This window comes from Ciconia boyciana, chromosome 11 (assembly GCF_034638445.1).
Source record: "Ciconia boyciana chromosome 11, ASM3463844v1, whole genome shotgun sequence".
Taxonomy (NCBI): Eukaryota; Metazoa; Chordata; class Aves; order Ciconiiformes; family Ciconiidae; genus Ciconia; species Ciconia boyciana.
Window position 1 is genome coordinate 3,313,822 of NC_132944.1, and position 18,695 is coordinate 3,332,516.

At 38.8% G+C, this 18,695-nt stretch overlaps 1 protein-coding gene across 1 annotated transcript in view; it reads right to left on the reverse strand.

The window, feature by feature from the left end:
- The window catches only part of SLC6A11 (solute carrier family 6 member 11), a 108,972-nt gene extending 103,207 nt beyond the window's left edge, over positions 1 to 5,765 (reverse strand). The window contains exons 1-3 of the mRNA XM_072875710.1: positions 5,546 to 5,765; positions 1,404 to 1,538; positions 1,094 to 1,234 (exon numbers count right to left, since the gene is read on the reverse strand). Of these exons, the coding sequence (XP_072731811.1) occupies positions 1,094 to 1,234; positions 1,404 to 1,538; positions 5,546 to 5,765 (496 nt within the window). The remainder of the gene's footprint in view (positions 1 to 1,093; positions 1,235 to 1,403; positions 1,539 to 5,545) is intronic.
- Between the last annotated feature and the right edge of the window lie 12,930 nt (positions 5,766 to 18,695).

An 18,695-nucleotide genomic window follows, 5' to 3' on the forward strand; every position in this document is an offset into this window, starting at 1 on the left:
CAACTGCTGGTTCAATGGCCAATGGTAACAATCGGCTTACTAAGCACTGCCAGCAACAAGTTGCCACTTTGCCTTAATACGGCAAGTGAAAAGTCACTCTGGCTTATCACTATTATCATCTCTAATACAGAGAAAGGAGATCAAAGCAGCTCAGCATTGTTGAGTTGACACTTAGTATTTGAACAGCGATCAACATTGCCTAAGCTCCTTTGCAGGGTTGCCAAAATTGATACTGAAGCCTTCCACATCTATTGGGCCCAAGAATAAGTTCCCTAACGTAACCTAAACTGCAAGATTTCAGATAGCTTTAGGTGTGCTCAAAGAACACAATAATGACCAATTAATAAAATACGTGAAAGACAGTACAATTGATTTGAAATTAGACAGTCATATAAGGAATAAATGCAAAAACTTCAGGAACATGGAAATAAGGGCATTGGTAGGTATTCCTCCCCATAGGCGTTTGTGATCTTCAAATGCAATAAGATAAAAATATCAATGAGAGGACAGATGCAGTAAACTGCAAACCCTTACAAATACACATCTCATCTTTCATGTAAGAGGCTACTTTGCATGCAGTAAGGATTATTTATGTGACTAAATTTTCAGAAGTAGCTTGATGAACGTTATCCCTCAACATCTGGCATTAAAAAGAGCGAATCCAAAGTTCCACATTTAATATTTTCCTCTCCATTTAAACTCCTCCTGATTTCATTAGAGTGAAAGAGCAAGACTATAACCTGTCATCAGCTCTTCAATAGAATTCACTTACTGTATTCAGGGAGAATAGATATGATTGCAAATGAGAGTCTTGGGATTTAGCCAGAATATCTTACAGAATTAACAAAATCCAAAGTCATCTTCTGCTATCTGATATTATATTCTGCAGGAACAAATGCTATTATACAATGACCTAAACCAAAAATGTATAAGTAAGTCTTCACTCCAGGATTCCGTTATCATGGTGTAGTGTGATGTGATTGGCCCATTTCCACACACTTTTCTACCAGAATAGTTTTGTTCCTGATATTTCAATATATTAATCAATTACTTGGAAGTATTTGTATAGCAAGAATCTCTACTGAGGTCATACCTGTATTCCATTCATGCCCACAGGTAGCCCAAGGAAGTTCTGTAGTAAAGCAGTTAAACAAATAGAAGATAGCCCATGCTAAAATGATGATGTAATATACATTTAGATGTGCCTCTATAACTTGCGTAGCATATCCAATGCCTGGAGAAAAAAAAAAGGTGAGCAACAGAAAACTTTTACTTTTCAGGTAATTTAAAAATAAATGCTTACTACTTTAAGTATATTTTAACTTCAATTTTGAGACAATTTATTTTATTTTACTTCAAATTTACTGCCTTCTTTTGCAGTAGAACACAGAACTGTTTGTTACCTTCAAATAGAGGGCAAACTTTCCTCCAGCAGGTAATGCCTCCTTCACTAGTAAACTGTCCCAAGGCCGTCTCCAAGAAAAATACCGGTATTCCACAGCAAATAAAAAAAACCACATATGGGATGAGGAAAGCACCTACAAGCAAACATTGAAGGAGTATTGGTTATAATGAATACAGTTCCTTGACAGCATAGTGAGAAATTAATTTCCTTAATAAAGGAAGGATCACCTGTTAGCCAACTCTCAGGCATTGTGCTGAAAGTGCAGAAAGTGTTTACTCCTGGCCCCAAATATCAAAGTTAACCTGTAACCCAACATCATGAACTAAAAGAGACCGGACCAAAGTTCCTCGGTATAGACTAAATTCTACTCATATGTCTCAAACACAGAAGAGACCACAGTCTTGCTCAGCCACACGGTTCTGCTCTGATCGTCACCAAGTCAGTCTACACTATCTTATCTTCCTTGCTTTTCTCAGGACAGCAGGGATGAAGAAGTGTTATGGAAATTAAATCCAAGAAGTCCATTGTATGTTATTTGGATAAGCCTGATAATAAGGACCACGAAAAGGGAATGATGAAATAAACTTTAGAACTACTTACAAGAACAGGAAAGCAGGGCCTTATCAGCTAGAAATATTAACGTGAAATTGCAGGAAAATAACAAAGCATCAACCTTTTTTTTAGATGTTGACAGTAAACTCTAGCATAGATAATGAGGAGTACAATTCCATGCTGAAGCATTGTATACAACAATAAAATTATTCTCTTATCGATTAACACATAGCAGAAGTATTGTTTTATTTAATGATTGATCATGTTATTAGCTGTGGCACCTAAAAAATACGGCTGTGAAGTATGCAGAAGCAAAGAAATGAGAGACGACACGTTAGGCATAATGTCACTTGCTAATAAGAGGTTTTAGGTATTCCATTTAGAACTGAACCTAAATAATAAGGAATAAAATACAGCCTCTTGACTACATAGAGAATCTGTTAACATATAAGGCAAAGAATTTTTTTCCTCTTTCCCCAAGTACTCAGACTTTCTGATGAGTCAAAGGATGAGGTGGAAAGCAAGCAACTCTATTGGTTTAGACTGAAACAAGGGAAGAAGGAAATAAATACTGAGAACAAAGCACAAAATAACTGATTCTGCCATTTTTACTTATACCAAGAAAGTTTTACTGGTTTAACCAGGCAGACTAGCGCAGCAAAGTACTGCACAGAATAATTTATCGAAGTTGTAGGAAAATTACAAAGCGTTAACTGTCTAATTAAGTTATGAAAATAAAGGTTAGTAGAACATACATAATGTGTTGTATCCAGGCTTCAACCTACTTGCTCCCAAACAAATAATCCCACAACACTAATTAACTTCATTTAAAGCTCCCACTAAATGATGTAAGCATCCCACCATTCATTCCATTTCTAATCAACGCAAGATATGCTAAACACACAAAAGTTTTGGTGGATACAGTTTTTCCTAGGAAGATGTGTTTTACAGTGCTGTCCATCATTGCATACATTGATCAGTTCTTTACATCACTAGCAATAGCAGCATTTCCTTCCTTCAATGGGAGTCCTGAAGATCAATTTGATTATTAGTGAACCGCACCTTAATAGCTGCCTCTCTAATACTAAATCTGACAGAATATTAACTACGAACAAAATGTTTCTCAATATACTTCAGGAGAATTTCTACAACTACAAGGCAAATAGGTATCCCATTCATGATCTTAAAAAAAAAGACACACCAAAAACCAAACACCACAACACACCCAGAACCTGCAACACTTGTTATGCTTTGGTCACTTTGATTAGAGAGTTGAGACAACTAAATACAGCTGCTTTGACTTGCAGTTTCTTTCTTTAGAGCCAGCACATCAAGAGAGATCTCTTCATGAGTAGTCTCTTCCCTCAACCAGGCAATTTGCCTATAATTGAATCTTGGCTGCATCTCAAGCAATACATGTGGATTTCACAAAGAATGGAATCCTTGCATCTAAAACATGGTTTCTTTGTATGATTTACTGTGCAAATGGTTCGAAAAAAAATCCTTATAGGCCGGGTGAACTGCTGGCCAGTATCAAATCCAGCTTGGCCCACTCATACACACAATCATAGCGAGTTTAACATGGCAACTTGTTGAAAGTATTAGTTTTGACTCTATTTTTCCAGAACTGCTCTACAACAGGTATACATCATGAAAGTTAGAGGACATCAGGTTTCCCAGCTTGCAAACAGATCATATTCCAAGAAATATCTAATTCTAAACATGCAAAGAAATTAATTTTCCTAAAAAAAAAGACTAAATATCCATAAGAACAAATTAAAATTATAGAAGCTTATGCCTACACTACCTGTTATGACTCGGAGTAAGTACCAGAGAGAGCTCAGACCTCAGAAGTTCCATACGGCTGCTCCTAGATTCATTCTGTATCTAGCAAGTTATTTCATAACTAGCTCATATCTCACCATTGTCTTCGCTTCCCACACACTAAGTAGTTTTCAGTATTTACATCTGATGCATCAAACAAGTCCAACTCTGGTCTAATTCCAGCAAGGCATTCCAGACAGTTACAAAAACACAGGTCATAGACCAAGTCCTCACTGAATAAAATTGAAGTCAATGGCAAATTTCCTGTGGTGCCAGAACATGATCAATTAAACCACACACATTCATTCTATTCTTAGAGTGGTGTTTAAGTATGATTATTTAAGTAATTACTTTTTCACCAAATCACCCAAAAACATGGTTAGAATTTTCTCTACCTAATGTTATAGCCTTAAAAATGATAGCATCACATTTTGACAAGCTAGCATATACATACAAATGGGCATGTAAAGGTTAATGTATGAACAAGGAAATCTTCATTATATACCAAAAAAATATTTCTAATCTTTTCCTCTGCCAAAATTTCTCTGGGAAAACTTTGACAATCAACAAGAAACTGTTCTGTATATCATATCCAGCATATTAATATTTACGTACTAAGAGCAGTACTTGGTAGCATCATTCTGAAAACAGCTGAATTCTTGTTATCTTAGTTTTGCCAAAGTACAGATATATAAAGAAAGGAGTGGCAAACCATAAACACATCTTCCACAGCAGTATTAGCCTTACAGAAACAGCAGACAAAATGGGCCAAAACCATCCCTGAGTTCAGACAACCGTGCCTAGGATTGGAAGGACAAGGGAAAGAAATTTGGCACAACACTGTTAGCAAACAAACCCATTAAAGAACGGATCTTTGCATATCAGCCACTGAACGTATTATTTTTCTCCCAGCCTATATGCTTACACTAACACTGATTCAGGCCTTAAGTGGGAAGAATGCTGAATCCAGTCCACAGAATTCTAAACTAAATTTTTAATTTACTTTTCTTTCCTCATTGCTCCACAAGTCACAGCTGATGTGCTTATTCTTAACTGTCACATATCTTATACAGTTTATACTTAACTATAACCAATACATGCCACATGTTATACTTTTGTAGAAGTTAAGTCTGTTCTTTTCTCTCTCACATAACATTCTTATTCTACATTTTATAGGGTTTGCTCTCTTCTTTGAGTAACAGGCAGCTTTTACATCTTCCCCTAACCTACTGTAGTGATTTGGGAAGTAATGAGGAAAAAAAAGTATGGTTGAGTTAAAGAAATTTTCATATGACAAAGAAAAAAAAAATTATCTTTGTAGCATTATCAAAAACAATATTCGTCCTCTCCAAAGTATACTGTTGTGAAAAATAAACTGCTACATTCTTTTCTACATCAGACAAACTCATTTAAGTATGCTTGGGTCTGTATTCACATGCAGAAGAAAACCCACAGGGTACTACTATAACAGAACACTGGCTTCTTCTGCATTAAAAATCTTACAGAAAAAAAATGTCGTTTTTTTTTTACTAACACAAAAGAAACTTGTGAAAGTAAGCCATACTATTTGGGGAAGAAAAGGAAAGAGAAACACAGTGATTTTTTTCTTAGTTGTCAGATGCTTAATGCTTCCCTATCCACACATACACTGAATTCCTGAATACCTCTCTCAACTAGTGCAAGAAATCCCTGTAAAGCATTCTTAACTGTTTATTTCCCACACGTTTATGGTGAGCTGTAAATCAACATACGATGCCATCTTACCTCCTCCATTCTTGTAGCAAAGATATGGGAATCTCCATACATTTCCCAACCCAATAATCTCCCCTGCCACAGAAAGCACAAATTCAACCTTATTGTTCCAGTGACCTCTTTCATGAACTTTCTTATCATTGCTGTGGACGAGGTTGGTACTTGAGGCTTCTGGGTCCAAAGCATCTTCTGGCTTGCCGTTAATTATAGGAATAGTCTTTTCAGCTGTCATGACTGTTCGGCCTGAGGGAGAACAAAAGAAAAACATACAGATGTTTTAAGTCACTTGTTAGTAATAACCTTCAATGACTACAAAGTCCCTCAGCTTATCATTGGCTGCTTATTACCTACATAAATTTGCAGGAGAAAGTGAAGGAAAAGTTGTAAAGAAGGAAAAAGGAAAAAGGAAGCGGGGGGGAAGCTTACAAGGGAAGGAGAAGAAGATTTCCAAGTTGAGACAGACAACTTAGTAGTACGGCATTGTTTTAAGGTGCAGATAGCGAAGCCTTTCAAAAACCCCTCCCCAAGCAAGGATCCCAGCTTGACTAACCTACCAGAGAACAGAGGTCTTCTGCACCTTCCAGGCACACAATTGAGAACAGAAGAAAGGCATGTGGAGAAGGGGGCCTGAATGGTTCTGGCCTGCCTGGAGGAGTAAGGGAGCTCCCAGACTACTCACCCAGGGCTCTGCCTGTGCCTGCGCGGCTGGGAAAGGGACAGGGTCTCTAGCTCAAGTGCTCGGCTCCGAGCGGACCTCCGCGGGCTGCCGCTCTTCGCTCTGTTGCACAGGAGACACGGGGCAGGGCAGCCGCCGGCGCCCAGCGGCGGAGGCGGGGATAACCGGGCAGCGTTAGGATAACGAGGAGCCGGGAAGCCTCGTCCTGTTCTGCGGCTGCTGCCCGGCCGCCCGGCGGGGATAGGATGCTCCCCGCGCTCTGGAGCCGGAATTCGCAAATGCTCAGCCTTCCCCGGAGCGATGGTATAACACCCGCCTCCCCCCTCCGCCCGCCTGAGGCTGTCCCGCCAGCTCCCCCCCCGCCCCCCTTCCTCCTCCTCCTCACCCAGCGTCACCACCCGAGCATCCCCAGCCCCTCGCTCCCCCGCCCCGCGCAGAGCAGCCAGGGCCAAGCAGCGGGCGGTACCCAGCCCTGCTCCGTGCACCCCCTCGGCTCCCCGCTACGCGCGGGGGAGGCGACCTGCATGCGGCTCGCGGCGGGCCCGCGGCGGCGGCGGCGCGGGCGGCGGCTGGCTGCGCACCTGCCGGCCGCCTTGCTGCAGTGCCCGCCGCGCGGCGGGAGCCGGCCCCGCCGCCGCCCTGCCCGCCCGCTCCCCGCGCCTGCCGCGCACGGGGCAGCCGGGGGTTGGGTGGGCGGGGTGGTCGGTTCGAGCTCAGGCCTGGCACGTCAAAAAGAGGAGCCCGCCGAAAACAGATGGCATTCACCTCAGCTGGAAAGGGCGGGCGGAGAAGGGGTGACAAAATGCGGGGGGAACGCTTGGGAAGCGTGGAAGCAGCGTGGGCGCTTTCTAGTTACGCTGCGAAAATGCAGAAACGGCCCACGTGGGCATTTCTAACCGGGGTCTTGCCTAAAATTCGAGCTAAATAAGAGTAAAATAGAAGCAAGAATAGGAAAAAATAATACACACTGGTTTGTTTCAGGCTGAATGAAGTATTTCAAATAGAGAATCTTTTTCCATTTAATTCCCCCCTGCCTTTTTTTTTTTTTTTTGGTAGGTCAGTTATTTCCACCCCATGTATCTCAAACCCAAACTAAATACCTCTTCCATTATTCATCTCCACAGCTTCTCCTTGGCAAACAGGCAAGACCCAACTCAGGTTTTAGCTTCAAAATCTTCCCTCAGATCCAAACTCTCAGTTGCAGCTATGATCACCGATATTTTGCTCTGCAACTACAGGAGATGCGCTGTGGAACGTTGCCTCTTAAATCCTGGATTACATTTCAGCGTGCTGCAGGATGCTGTCCCAGAGACAGAATGCTCTTCCATGTGAATTCTCTCCCTCTTGCCCTCCAGCTCCATGGACTTTTACACTGCCAGGAAAACTGCTATCCAGTGCTTACTGAAGAAAGTGGAAGGATGCCCGTGGATAGATTTTATATTAACTTTAGCTGACTTTGGAAGCTAGAGCCTGATCATACTCTGCTTCTACACGTAGCCTCAGTGTGCTTACACATTGAAGCTCCTACTGTGGTTAAAGTTTTTAGAATTTTGCTTTTAAATTATGCGTGCCACAAGAGTGGGTCTTGGGGCCTCACCCTACATCCTCTGTCAACTCTATATCATATCGACACTTGCACCTTTCTTTTCTTACCGATACCAACATGTATAGCACTAGTCAAACCTATATTGTGATATGAAAAACTGCCAGTGGTAAAACTGATAAAACTGCAGTATTCCGATTTTATTTTTTTAATCATGTTTTTTAAAAGCATCCTCCACAGATATCATTACCAGAGCTGGGTTTGGTTTTGGGTGGTCTTTTTGTAGTTGTTTGTTGTTGTTGTTTTTAATACAGCTGGTATTCATTAACTGAGGATGGAATGGATCCATTTTTCCCAACCTGGCTTTGTAGAAACCAAACTCAACTTTGAGGGTTTTTGTCGTTTTATTTTTTCCCCCTTCTTCAACTAGTTTTCAGCAGGGATCAAAACAGGCATTGTTTTTCTGTATTCCAGCCAGGCTGAGCAGGCTCAACAGGATACACTTAAACATCAAAGCTGAAACTGAATTCTTATTTCATTCCTGAGAGTAATTCTAAAAATGGAGGGAAGCTAAGGTACAGAAAACATTTGACAATGATTCAATACATGGGAGAGACCGGTCTTACTCAAATAGACTAATGATACCAAATTGAAGGGGCCTGCTCCAAAGAACAGTCTGTAGGATGACTGGCAGATGCAAAAGATGTTTAAGCAGTACTGATTTGTTCAGTATCTGAAATGATTAATTCCTGGTGACAAGTATTTTATCCACTGCTGTATTCTTGCACTGATTCCCATTCAGTCTCCTACCAATTGAAGGGTTTATGGAAGTAATTGCTAGCTGCTAATCTTTGTGAATACTTTACTGAAATGCAGCACAGTGTTTGCAACATAAAACTTCCCAAATTTTAAAACAGGTTGATAACGCTGTTTTTTTGATCTGGTGAAGCCTCCTCTATTGCAATGAAAAAAATTATCAAGATTACAGGTTACATCTCAGTTCATGCACTAACCTAGTGTATCTTATGCTCCTCATCATGAATTCATGCCTGCTTCTGTCAGTCTGTTGGGAGATCTGCACGTGACATGGGATCAGAGCTCAACTCGGTGACTGGAATGAGAGCAAGCCTTCCAGCGTGGCGGTACTGTAAGACAAGAGACTGATAGTTACCCATATCAGAAAGCTGTTACTAGTAAAACCAATATCTACTACTAAAACATTAGTTAACTAAAACACTAGTACATATTCTGTAGAAGGGCTAGCAGCAGACATCAAGTAATCTAGTTATGTCCAAGTAGATTTCTTCTGCATTGTCTACTCCATTCCTGATAAAGTAGCATCCGTTCTGCAGAAGCATTTAGAATTGTTGCCTCCAACCCATGCACCAGAAGTAAGTTTCTTGGCCATTCCTCTCAGGTGCCACATTAAAATGATGTGACCTAACACAGCAATTCAAGTTCTGCCTTATTCATATTTATCTCAACACTCCCAAGGAAATCATTAAAACTCTGTGTAGAAAGTTGACAGGGGTGGGAGTGGAAACCAGATGTTTCTGCTAGCCAAAGAAAGGTGCTGTGAAGTGCCAAATATTCTAAGACTACATTTATTTAGATTTATAAACTAAAATTAATAAAGATGAGGAATTGATATATAGAGTAATTTGAGAAAAGAACCTCCAAGAAAAAGCCACATTCTCACAGGATTCTGCAATACATGGCCCAGATGCACCAAGGAATACACACTGTACCCAAGCTTCTTTGATTAATGCCAGAACTCACATTCAGCCTATTTTTCCATTTATTCTGTTCTGGGACTTCCACCTGGTCCATACTTTCAAGACACAAATACACAGAGTGTTAAGACATACCAACACATGTGGAGGATTAACTCTTTTGCTTTTTTTCTCCTTAGTGCCCAACCCCTACACAGTTCAGAAGGCATGTGAAGAAAACTGTATGATACAGTTGCACATTTTGCTTCTCATGCTTTGGATATATAAATTTTCTTGGAAGTCAGGATGCTTTGCTTATCCTGCACTTTTGATCCTTGTTAGGATGCCTCACTTTCTGTAGCCCTACAGTTGGACAAAAGTGAAGTCTCTGCTATGCTGTGTTGTCTTTTGGCCCACATATGTGCCTCTAGATTTTTGCATTTTTCCTGACTAAAACAAACAAACAAACGAGGCAATAAATAGCTATCCAAAAAAGAATTCTCATTAGGATTAAAGATACCATGAACAGAGCTGATTTCCTAGAATAGATCAATGCAATGTTCACATGAGTGTTTAACGTGAGCAAAAGTCATGTTATATTGCTTTGGAGATGAAAAGGCTTGGGTCCATTTCTTCCCCTTACTAAACCACAGTAACTGTTGGTTTCTGTGTTGTTTCAACAATATAGAACCCTGTGTCAGTATAATTGAAGGGAGGAGGGAACACCAATCCTCTCCAGATTTAAAAATTTTAGTTTAGATGTGATGTAAGCAAAATCTGCACAAGGCTTATGTAAAGATTTCACAAAGTCAGGCTCTTCATGGGGAAACAGCCACACAAAAGAGAAGAAATACAATAAGAATTTCATTAGTGATAGTGATCTGACACAATATTTTGGATCAAAAGCCTAAGATCATGAGAAGCAATTTGTGAACAAGTAAGATACCTTTAGCTATGCTATTACAGACTGGACTTAAGTCAAACAGCAATAGGCTGTCTGATTTGTGCCTAATCAGTTTTCTGCAATGGAAAAAAAAGATTTATTTGTTGCAGATAACTAAGTTAAGCAACAACTGATTGTTGGGCTTCTATTTAGAAAGGCTTAACAACTATCATTGTAGATTGATCTCTCAAATTTATTTGCCCACGCCTCACAATGGTTGAGATGCTGAACTTAGAGTTCAAGAGAGCTGTGAAAACTACTTTTTCATCTATTGATGTTGCCCTTTGGGGGCCTTCTCTTTCCCTTGCTGTCAGTCTGAGATCTGTATTTTCTTTCTGTTACACGCATTTTATCTTCCAGACCATCTTATCTTCTAAATGGGAGTGGGTGATACATTCCACAATATGGGTCTTCTGGTACAGACTTGCACTAACATGTCTTCATCTTGTGATCACCTCTGAGGCATCTTGCTGTGAAAAGGTTAACTTCAGTTCCCTTACAGGGTTCCTCAATGCCTTTTGTCAGACAGACTTTTCTGACAGTTAGTTGGTGACTGCTTGTATTTTAATATACGACAAAGGTGGTCTAATGTCTTTTGAAAAAGGTGGTACACATCACGGGTTCATGTTGCCTCACACAAGTAAGCACCATTCCCATTGGGTGTTATGGAGACACCCCTCTGCTGATGTGGCTAATAGTATCTTGAGCTTTCTAAACGTGAGTGTTACAGACAGACAGCACTTGGAAGGAACCTCCAATAGTGCGGCTTATACACAACTACCAAGAGTTAGCAGTCATCTATCCAAATTAAACAGAGACCCTTTCTATGTCGTGTCAAAGTCATATCTGCTGACTTAGCTAACAAAACCATGTTTTTACTTTTGCTAGCACTTAGAGTAGCAAGAAAAACAAACAATAAGCAAGAAGTTATTTTTATGGAAAAAGCATCCTCATGCCTCTGACTGTACACCTTGAGGCACTGTACTTCTGAATAAGACAACATGAAGTATATTTCTACACACTGACAAAAAATAACCAGCCTCCAGTAGTTTAGCAAATGTATGCAGCCAAAAGTGTCCAACAAGACAGAGATAAAGAGTAAAATGCACTAGTTTTTGTGAAGAGAGGAAAATACCTATCCATATAAATGACAGCACTAAAGAGAAGATACCTATGGAACGATGTTTTAATGTGACTTACAAGTGAGACCAAGGAAAAGAAATACCAAATAGAGACTTCAGAAGAATTAGATACATAACACCACAACTGCTTTACCACTAGCAGTTACTAGTCAATCATTCTTCCAGATCTGAAACTGAACTTGCAGTCTTCATGCAGCTATGCATATCATCACTATGCCAAACTCATACTTACCGAGAGGTGCTACAACTTGGAAAAGGAATGAACTCTGAGGAAAGTTGGTGCTCAGATCCTCTGGACATATTTTCAACTATATTAAGATTTCAGAGTCTGTATTATTAAAAGGTACTCAGTGAATATTAAAATAAAGGCAGAACTGAATTCAGATTATAGATGCTCTCTGCAAGCATCTAAAGTCCTTTACCTTATCCCAGACATTCTTTCTTGCTGTAGAAGAAAGAGTAGGGTAAGAAGTTGCTTTGTGCACTGTATGCTCCAGGTTAATGTGGGGAGACTGTTAGGATTTACCAAGTTCAAAGAATTTAACAACTCTACACCTCAGATGGGAAAGAGTGAACCTGATAGGAAGCAGCACCTCCCCAGCCACTAGGTAATAGTCCCATTGCACTTCTTTTGCATTAGCAGCTTATCTAGCCAGGCTTTGTGTTGATCCATTAATTTCACACAACTTAACTTGGCTTTCAGGCTTTAGATTGAGTTTATATAACAGCAATTAAAAAAACATTTTCCATCTTATAAATGAAGCTAATCATCAATAGTTAAAGTAAATAAACACAGGAATGTAAATATCTTGCAATTATATGCCTTCATATATATATATTTGTAAATGTACATGTCAAGGAACAGAAACATTTCTTGATGAAAATTAATTTCTCCTGTTGTAATTCAACAGCTTAGTACGCTCATCTATCTAACTTTCCTACTGTACTGGTTTTGGCTGAGATAGAGTTAATTTTCTTCATAGTAGCTGGTATGGAGCTATGTTTTGGATTCGTGACCAAAACAGTGTTGATAACACACTGTTATTTTAGCTATTACTGAACAGTGCTTACATAGCATCAAGGCCTTTTCTGTTTTTCACATTGCCCCACCAGCAAGTAGGTTGGGGGTGCAGAAGAAGTTGGGAGGAGACACAGCTGGCACAGCTGACCCCAACTGACCAAAGGGATATCCTGCACCATATGGCGTCATGCTCAGCAATAAAAGCTGGGGGGAAGAGGGAGGACAATGATTTGAGTTATGGCATTTGTCTTCCCAAGTAATGGTTAGCCCTGCTTTCCTGGAAACGGTTAAACATCTACCTAGTGATGGGAAATAGTGAATTAATTCCTTATTTTGCTTTGCTTGCACACACAGCTTTGTTTTACCTATTAAACTGTCTTTATCTCAACCCATGAGCTTTCTCACTTTTGCCCTTCTGATTCTCTACCCCATCCCACGGGGGAGAGTGAGAGAGCAGCTGGGTGGGGTTTAGCTCCCTACCAGAGTTAAACCACACCTACCCAGAAGCAAAAAAGACCAGTGTTCAATCTTGAATGGACATCTTAGTGAAGGATCTAATTGTCCCTCACAAACATGGTAACCTATGCCACACTCATGTTGAGTGAAGGGTGGCAGCAACACTGCACACAGTCTGCCAAATGTAGTTTTAGAATACATCAGAATGAACAACTGCAAGTTACCATAAGAAATGCAGTCATAAGATGTGAATGAGGTAGTGGTTTGGTTCAGTTTCAGATCTGAAATAGGAGAAAAAGCTCCAAAAGGCAGGTCAACCCATAAGCAAGACGATTTACTTTTCTCCATGATACAAAATAATAAGAAATACATATGACAAGTTACCCCAAAAATTCTGTTCAACTCAATCACGTTTTATTTTTGCTATTTTATATCTTTGAAAATGGAGTGCAACATAAATATATAGCTTCAAAATTAAAAAAGAGGTCCCTTGTATTTTCAAAATGTTTCCTTTATTGAATTCTTTTTGGCTGAAGCTGCATGTTAGTAAACCAAAGTATTTGCCTGAAAAATTTTGATCAGCTCTTATCAAACACATCCTATCATTTTCAGTATTTGTTTACATTTTAGCACTGTAAGCAATTAAGCACTGGAACATCTAGTTTTAGAGAAAGTAGTATGTGTTAAGTTCTCTAAAGCAGACCTAGTATATTCATACAGACACTCTGCTACTGCAACTGCTCTATCACTCAAATTACATATGACAACTTGGACTAACTCAGCAAACAATCCTTTCTTGAGCTGTCTGCTGGCACATTACTAATTAACTATTAATTGCCTTCAACAAGATTCCTGCAGAGCAAATGATGTGATACTGCAGATGTTTCAGCCAAGTTGCATTTCTGTGCACTGTTGAAAAGTACCTAAAGATTTTTTACTGCTTTGCTTTTTGTTACCGAATTTTTAATCGGAAATATATTCCTTTTGTTAAGTTTTTTTTTTTAAGCTGTTGCAGTATTTGAGTACTGAAGAAACTCCTCTTACTAAAATACTTTCTTTACAGCTGTGAAAAAACAGCTGTTAATTGACATCAAGCCAACACCTGTAGATTTATATTCTGTGATTGGGTCAAAATGGAACTTAGCTGGTAGACCAGAAAAACAACATTGTTGTAAAACCCCACCCCATTATGCCCAGCAATAGCAACGTCTCAGTGTTCTAAGAGACAAAATATAGAATACTCTCAACTTTTATGATATTCACTTACTAAAAAGTACAGCTACATGCCAGTCCTGGGGCATGGACTTCCTTGTCTTCCACAGCTACAAGAGGGAGTACCTGTTCACATAGACAGTAATTTAATCCCCTGGAAAGGCAAATGGAGAAGATACAAGAGTAGCAGATTATACGTGATTTCATATCTGCTGTACAATTATTTTCCCCAATGACTTGTTAAAAGTGAGCAAAGAAAATCAATGACAGAAGAACCTTACAGGAAAAAGGCATACATCACATTTACGTGTGCAAAGCTTTGTGTCTAGAGGAATGAAGAACAGTAGGTAGATTCCTACTTTGCTGGCACAGGTTTCAGAAGCCTGGTAATAGGTACGGTGGGAGGTCAAGAGAAGACATGTATGAATTGCTGCTGCACTCTTTCAGAAATGGAAGGCATGTATTTGGGTATTACAATTCAGGCACAGAAGACAAAATGGGCAGATTCTTATGAGTGGAAAAAAGCTTTCCAGAAACTTTTAAGAAAGTCATGAGAGTGTTATTTTAACATGATGTTTAAAGCAGAGATGTGAAGAATATTATTTAGATGATTCTTATTTAGATGATTCAGAATATTTCTAATAGTTGCTACTCCATCTCATCCTCTATTCCTATCCTATCTACAGAAAAGCTGAAACTGATCCTACAGTGTTTGACTACATTGAAGACAGAAGCTTAAAATACACTTGTCTCAAATTCTTTTCCAAATGTCTGGCAGGGGATAGAATCATACTACAAGAAACATTGAGCTTAATCCTTAGAAAACCAAATGCATAAGAGAAGAATAAATTTTGCAGAAGGTCATTTTATGCATAACTTGTGCCAAAGGCTTATGTTTGACTTCCTCGACATCCTAGTGTTTATAGGGCAAGTTATAGGCAACATATCACACAGAGAGGAGACATTTCATATTCTCTGAGACATGTAGTTCTTCAGGCTTCAGAAGAGGAGGAGAATGAGAAGTTTGGCTCATTTCTCTTTGCAGTTTGTAATAAGAAAGGTGGTAGTAGAACTGCTCAGTGGAAGGAAATAATGAGTTGGTATTCTTTTGTGCTCCCACCATTATGCTTTAGTTTAGGCACAATGTCTAGTGAATGTAATCCCCAAAGGAGTATCCTATTTCTTAAACTCCCTCTCTAAACTGATCGTCACTGAAAATACAGAGCCAAACGGACCTTTATTCATTATCTTCTATGGAAGTTCTTACACTCTGAAAGCTCAGAAAAGCATGACAGTACCTATCATTATTAGCAAGGTGCCAGAGCCACAAATATAATCCTGATTTAACAAAAGGGGTTGAACCCTCACTGAAGCTATATGCATGCTTTACTCACCACCTTTTGAGAAACGGTTGTTAGCATGACATTGTCTAGTAGGTGATACTGTGATGAACACACTCAGAACTACGTTGAACAGATCATTGCAGGAAATGTTTTGTGCTATTGAAATGGAAAATAATGGGTCATTGATTTCTGGAGTAAGGGAGCAATGTAAGTGTTAGAATGAAATAAAGTATTATTCCGATTTATTAAATCCAGAAAATCTTTGAGAGTAAGAAAGTCAGTGAACGGGTGGACCTTTTAAATACTTAATATATAAAAGGTTAAAAGTTTGGAATTTCACCTGACACAGAAAGGACTCATATCTTGCTAGATTGTAATTCATCCTGGACTATAATGTAATTCTATTAGTTTCAGTAAAACTATGCCCTGAATTAATTTATTCCAATATCTGTAAGGGTAAAAATCGACTTTTCTTTTTCTGTAGGAAAAATTCCTTATGCTGAGGAATGCTAGGCATCAATTAAAAAAATTTTTTAAAGTTTAACTTTTTCTGAATATTGTTCTAGTCATCATTTCCTGATGACTACAAGTGTCTAGTTAACAGGAAGAATACTAATAAAACTGTCACCAGCAGCTTAAGGTCTCCTTAGTAGATGTCACGTTCTCTACTTGTCCCACTGAAGAAGGAAGTCTTTGCTGGTGGAGTCAAAGCAAATAGACTAATATGTCCTAAAGTGTGAGAGCATGAGTGACACAGTGACATTCACAAATAGCAGGTCTTCATGAGCCCTGGTATTCACAAAAGTACAATTTTTGAGAGTATCATTCTGTGTTTTGCAATCAGCTTCTCCACCTGTTACTGAGATTAAATATAATCTAAGAATAGAAAATTGCATACTGAGGAGGAAAACAATTTGATCTGCAGAGGTATCCGTAATCAAAACCTTTCAACTTTTTACTGGCTGTAGAATATGCTGCAGGTAAATACTATGAAATTTTTGACCAGTGCATCATTTACAAACTTTTCAGCACATTCAACATCTATTGCCTGAAATTAATTTCTTAATAGATACTTTGCAGATTTAGGGCTTAAAGATAAAGTTTTCAGGAGCTAAATTTCCAAGGTGGTATTTTCTCTTCTGCTGAAGAGGGCCAGAATATGGCACTTGACTAGTTGTTTCCAGTTTGAAAGGGGTTTGTGCATCTTAAACATTGACTGTTGGGATGATTAAAGTATCTGAGGCTAAGGAGATATGGCTCTGTATCTCATGGCTCTGTATTTGTAAGTGCATTTATCTTTCCAGAAAATGTGATAGTTTCTGCAATTCTTTACTAACAGTAAATACATAATAGAAAGAAAGGTTTTATATCAGGAAAGGGTTTCTTCTGAGGTTAGTTTTTAAAAGCAGCAGTAAGGGTTTGGAGCAGTTAGCTATTAATGTACCTAATTTCAGGTCCTTGTTAGTAATGATAAGAAAGTATTACATTTCAGATGCTTGTGTTAAATGTATTCTCAGTTGTAAGTTTATTTCTATTTTAAGTCTGTTTAAGCTTATTAAGAGTTTACCAGTTCAGTCCTGGGCTTGACAAGAGCCTTGAACAAGGAACAGACCAAAATATCCCTCTTCTACAGCTGAGCTAGTCAACCCTTTGAGACAGAGTGATGATTCCACCTGCTTTCAATAAAGAGAAAACTTCTAGGCACAATACATGGTTTTTATACAGGCAGAGGCAGAGTTTCCAAAACAGCTGCTTTTCTCCTGTGCTGTTTGCATATTCAACTCAAAGGAATAAGAATGTATGTTCATTTGCTGTATGGCCAATAAATCTGCATCACAGACTGGACCTACTAAACATGGATTTTGTGAACTGTAACACAAATCACGGTATACCAAATGTTACTATATACTGAGAAGCACAATAGGTTTTCTGCGCTGACCTTTATTGCAGGATTATGATTGTGTCACAGCATATGGAGTAACATCCTCCAGCAAGACATCGATTTAATTTTGTGTTGATTGCTACATGACACTGTTTATACTGTCTCATGTATACATAATTTTTTAAACACAGTGGCTCTACATGATTTCTTGAATTATTTGTTTCAGTGCTACTTTGCTAACAGCATCCTGAAGTTTTAAGTTCCCTTTTATGTTTGCAAATCAGAATCCTGGCCAGACACAGAAAACAACCCATCTATGAGTCCATTTGATTAAAACAAAATTTGGCTGCTGCCTAATGGCTTGCTCAGGAAGTGTTTGGGTTGCATTAAAATGAAGAGGCCAAAGAAAGTTCCTGAGCTGCATTCAAAATCTGATGTTAAAGGTCAAAATACCATAGCAAATGGCACCTAATCTATATAATAGCAGAGCAGAAGCTTTCAGAAATTCCTTTTACCACTTCAAAATTTACCACTCTATTCCTAGCTGAGGCAGATATAAATTACAGTTTAATATTAACACAATTTAGATTCAGGAAAACTTATTGGAAGAAATGGTAGTAGCTAAATGCAATAAACTTAACACACACTTAAGTTCTGTGATTCATATTATTTTTCCATAGATAGTTTAGTCTTAATGAAGACTATTGTTTTACAAGACATTATTCTAACATAAATGTTATTATCAGCTCTTGTCAGGTAGGCTAAAATATCTGAAAAATCTGTCCAAATCTACAATTTCCACTATATAAACATCTTCCTATACTAATACTTGACTGAAAGTTAAGTCTCACTCTGCTTTTACAACTATGAAGGAATTAATAATTAACAGCAACAGTGCTAAACCTCCATTCTCAAATTTTGCAAAAAATAAAAGGTATTTAAGCCTCCTGTGTTCCAAGTTCTAAGTTAGAGCTTTTAGAAGAAGTAGATACCTCCTACATCTATGTTTGTATTAAATCCAAAAAAGGTCGCATTATAGTGTTTTCTGCTTACGTTTAGCTTCTTCACGTCCCCCTTTTCAGTCTCTAAGATATCCTTAAAATGTCTTTTCCCAAATGACTTGTCATCAATTGTTCCTCAACCTATCATATCTACCCCTCCAAACCCTATATAGCAGAGCCTTACTCAAATGGAAAGGATTTCCATGCAATTATAGTAGAGGGAGAATATAA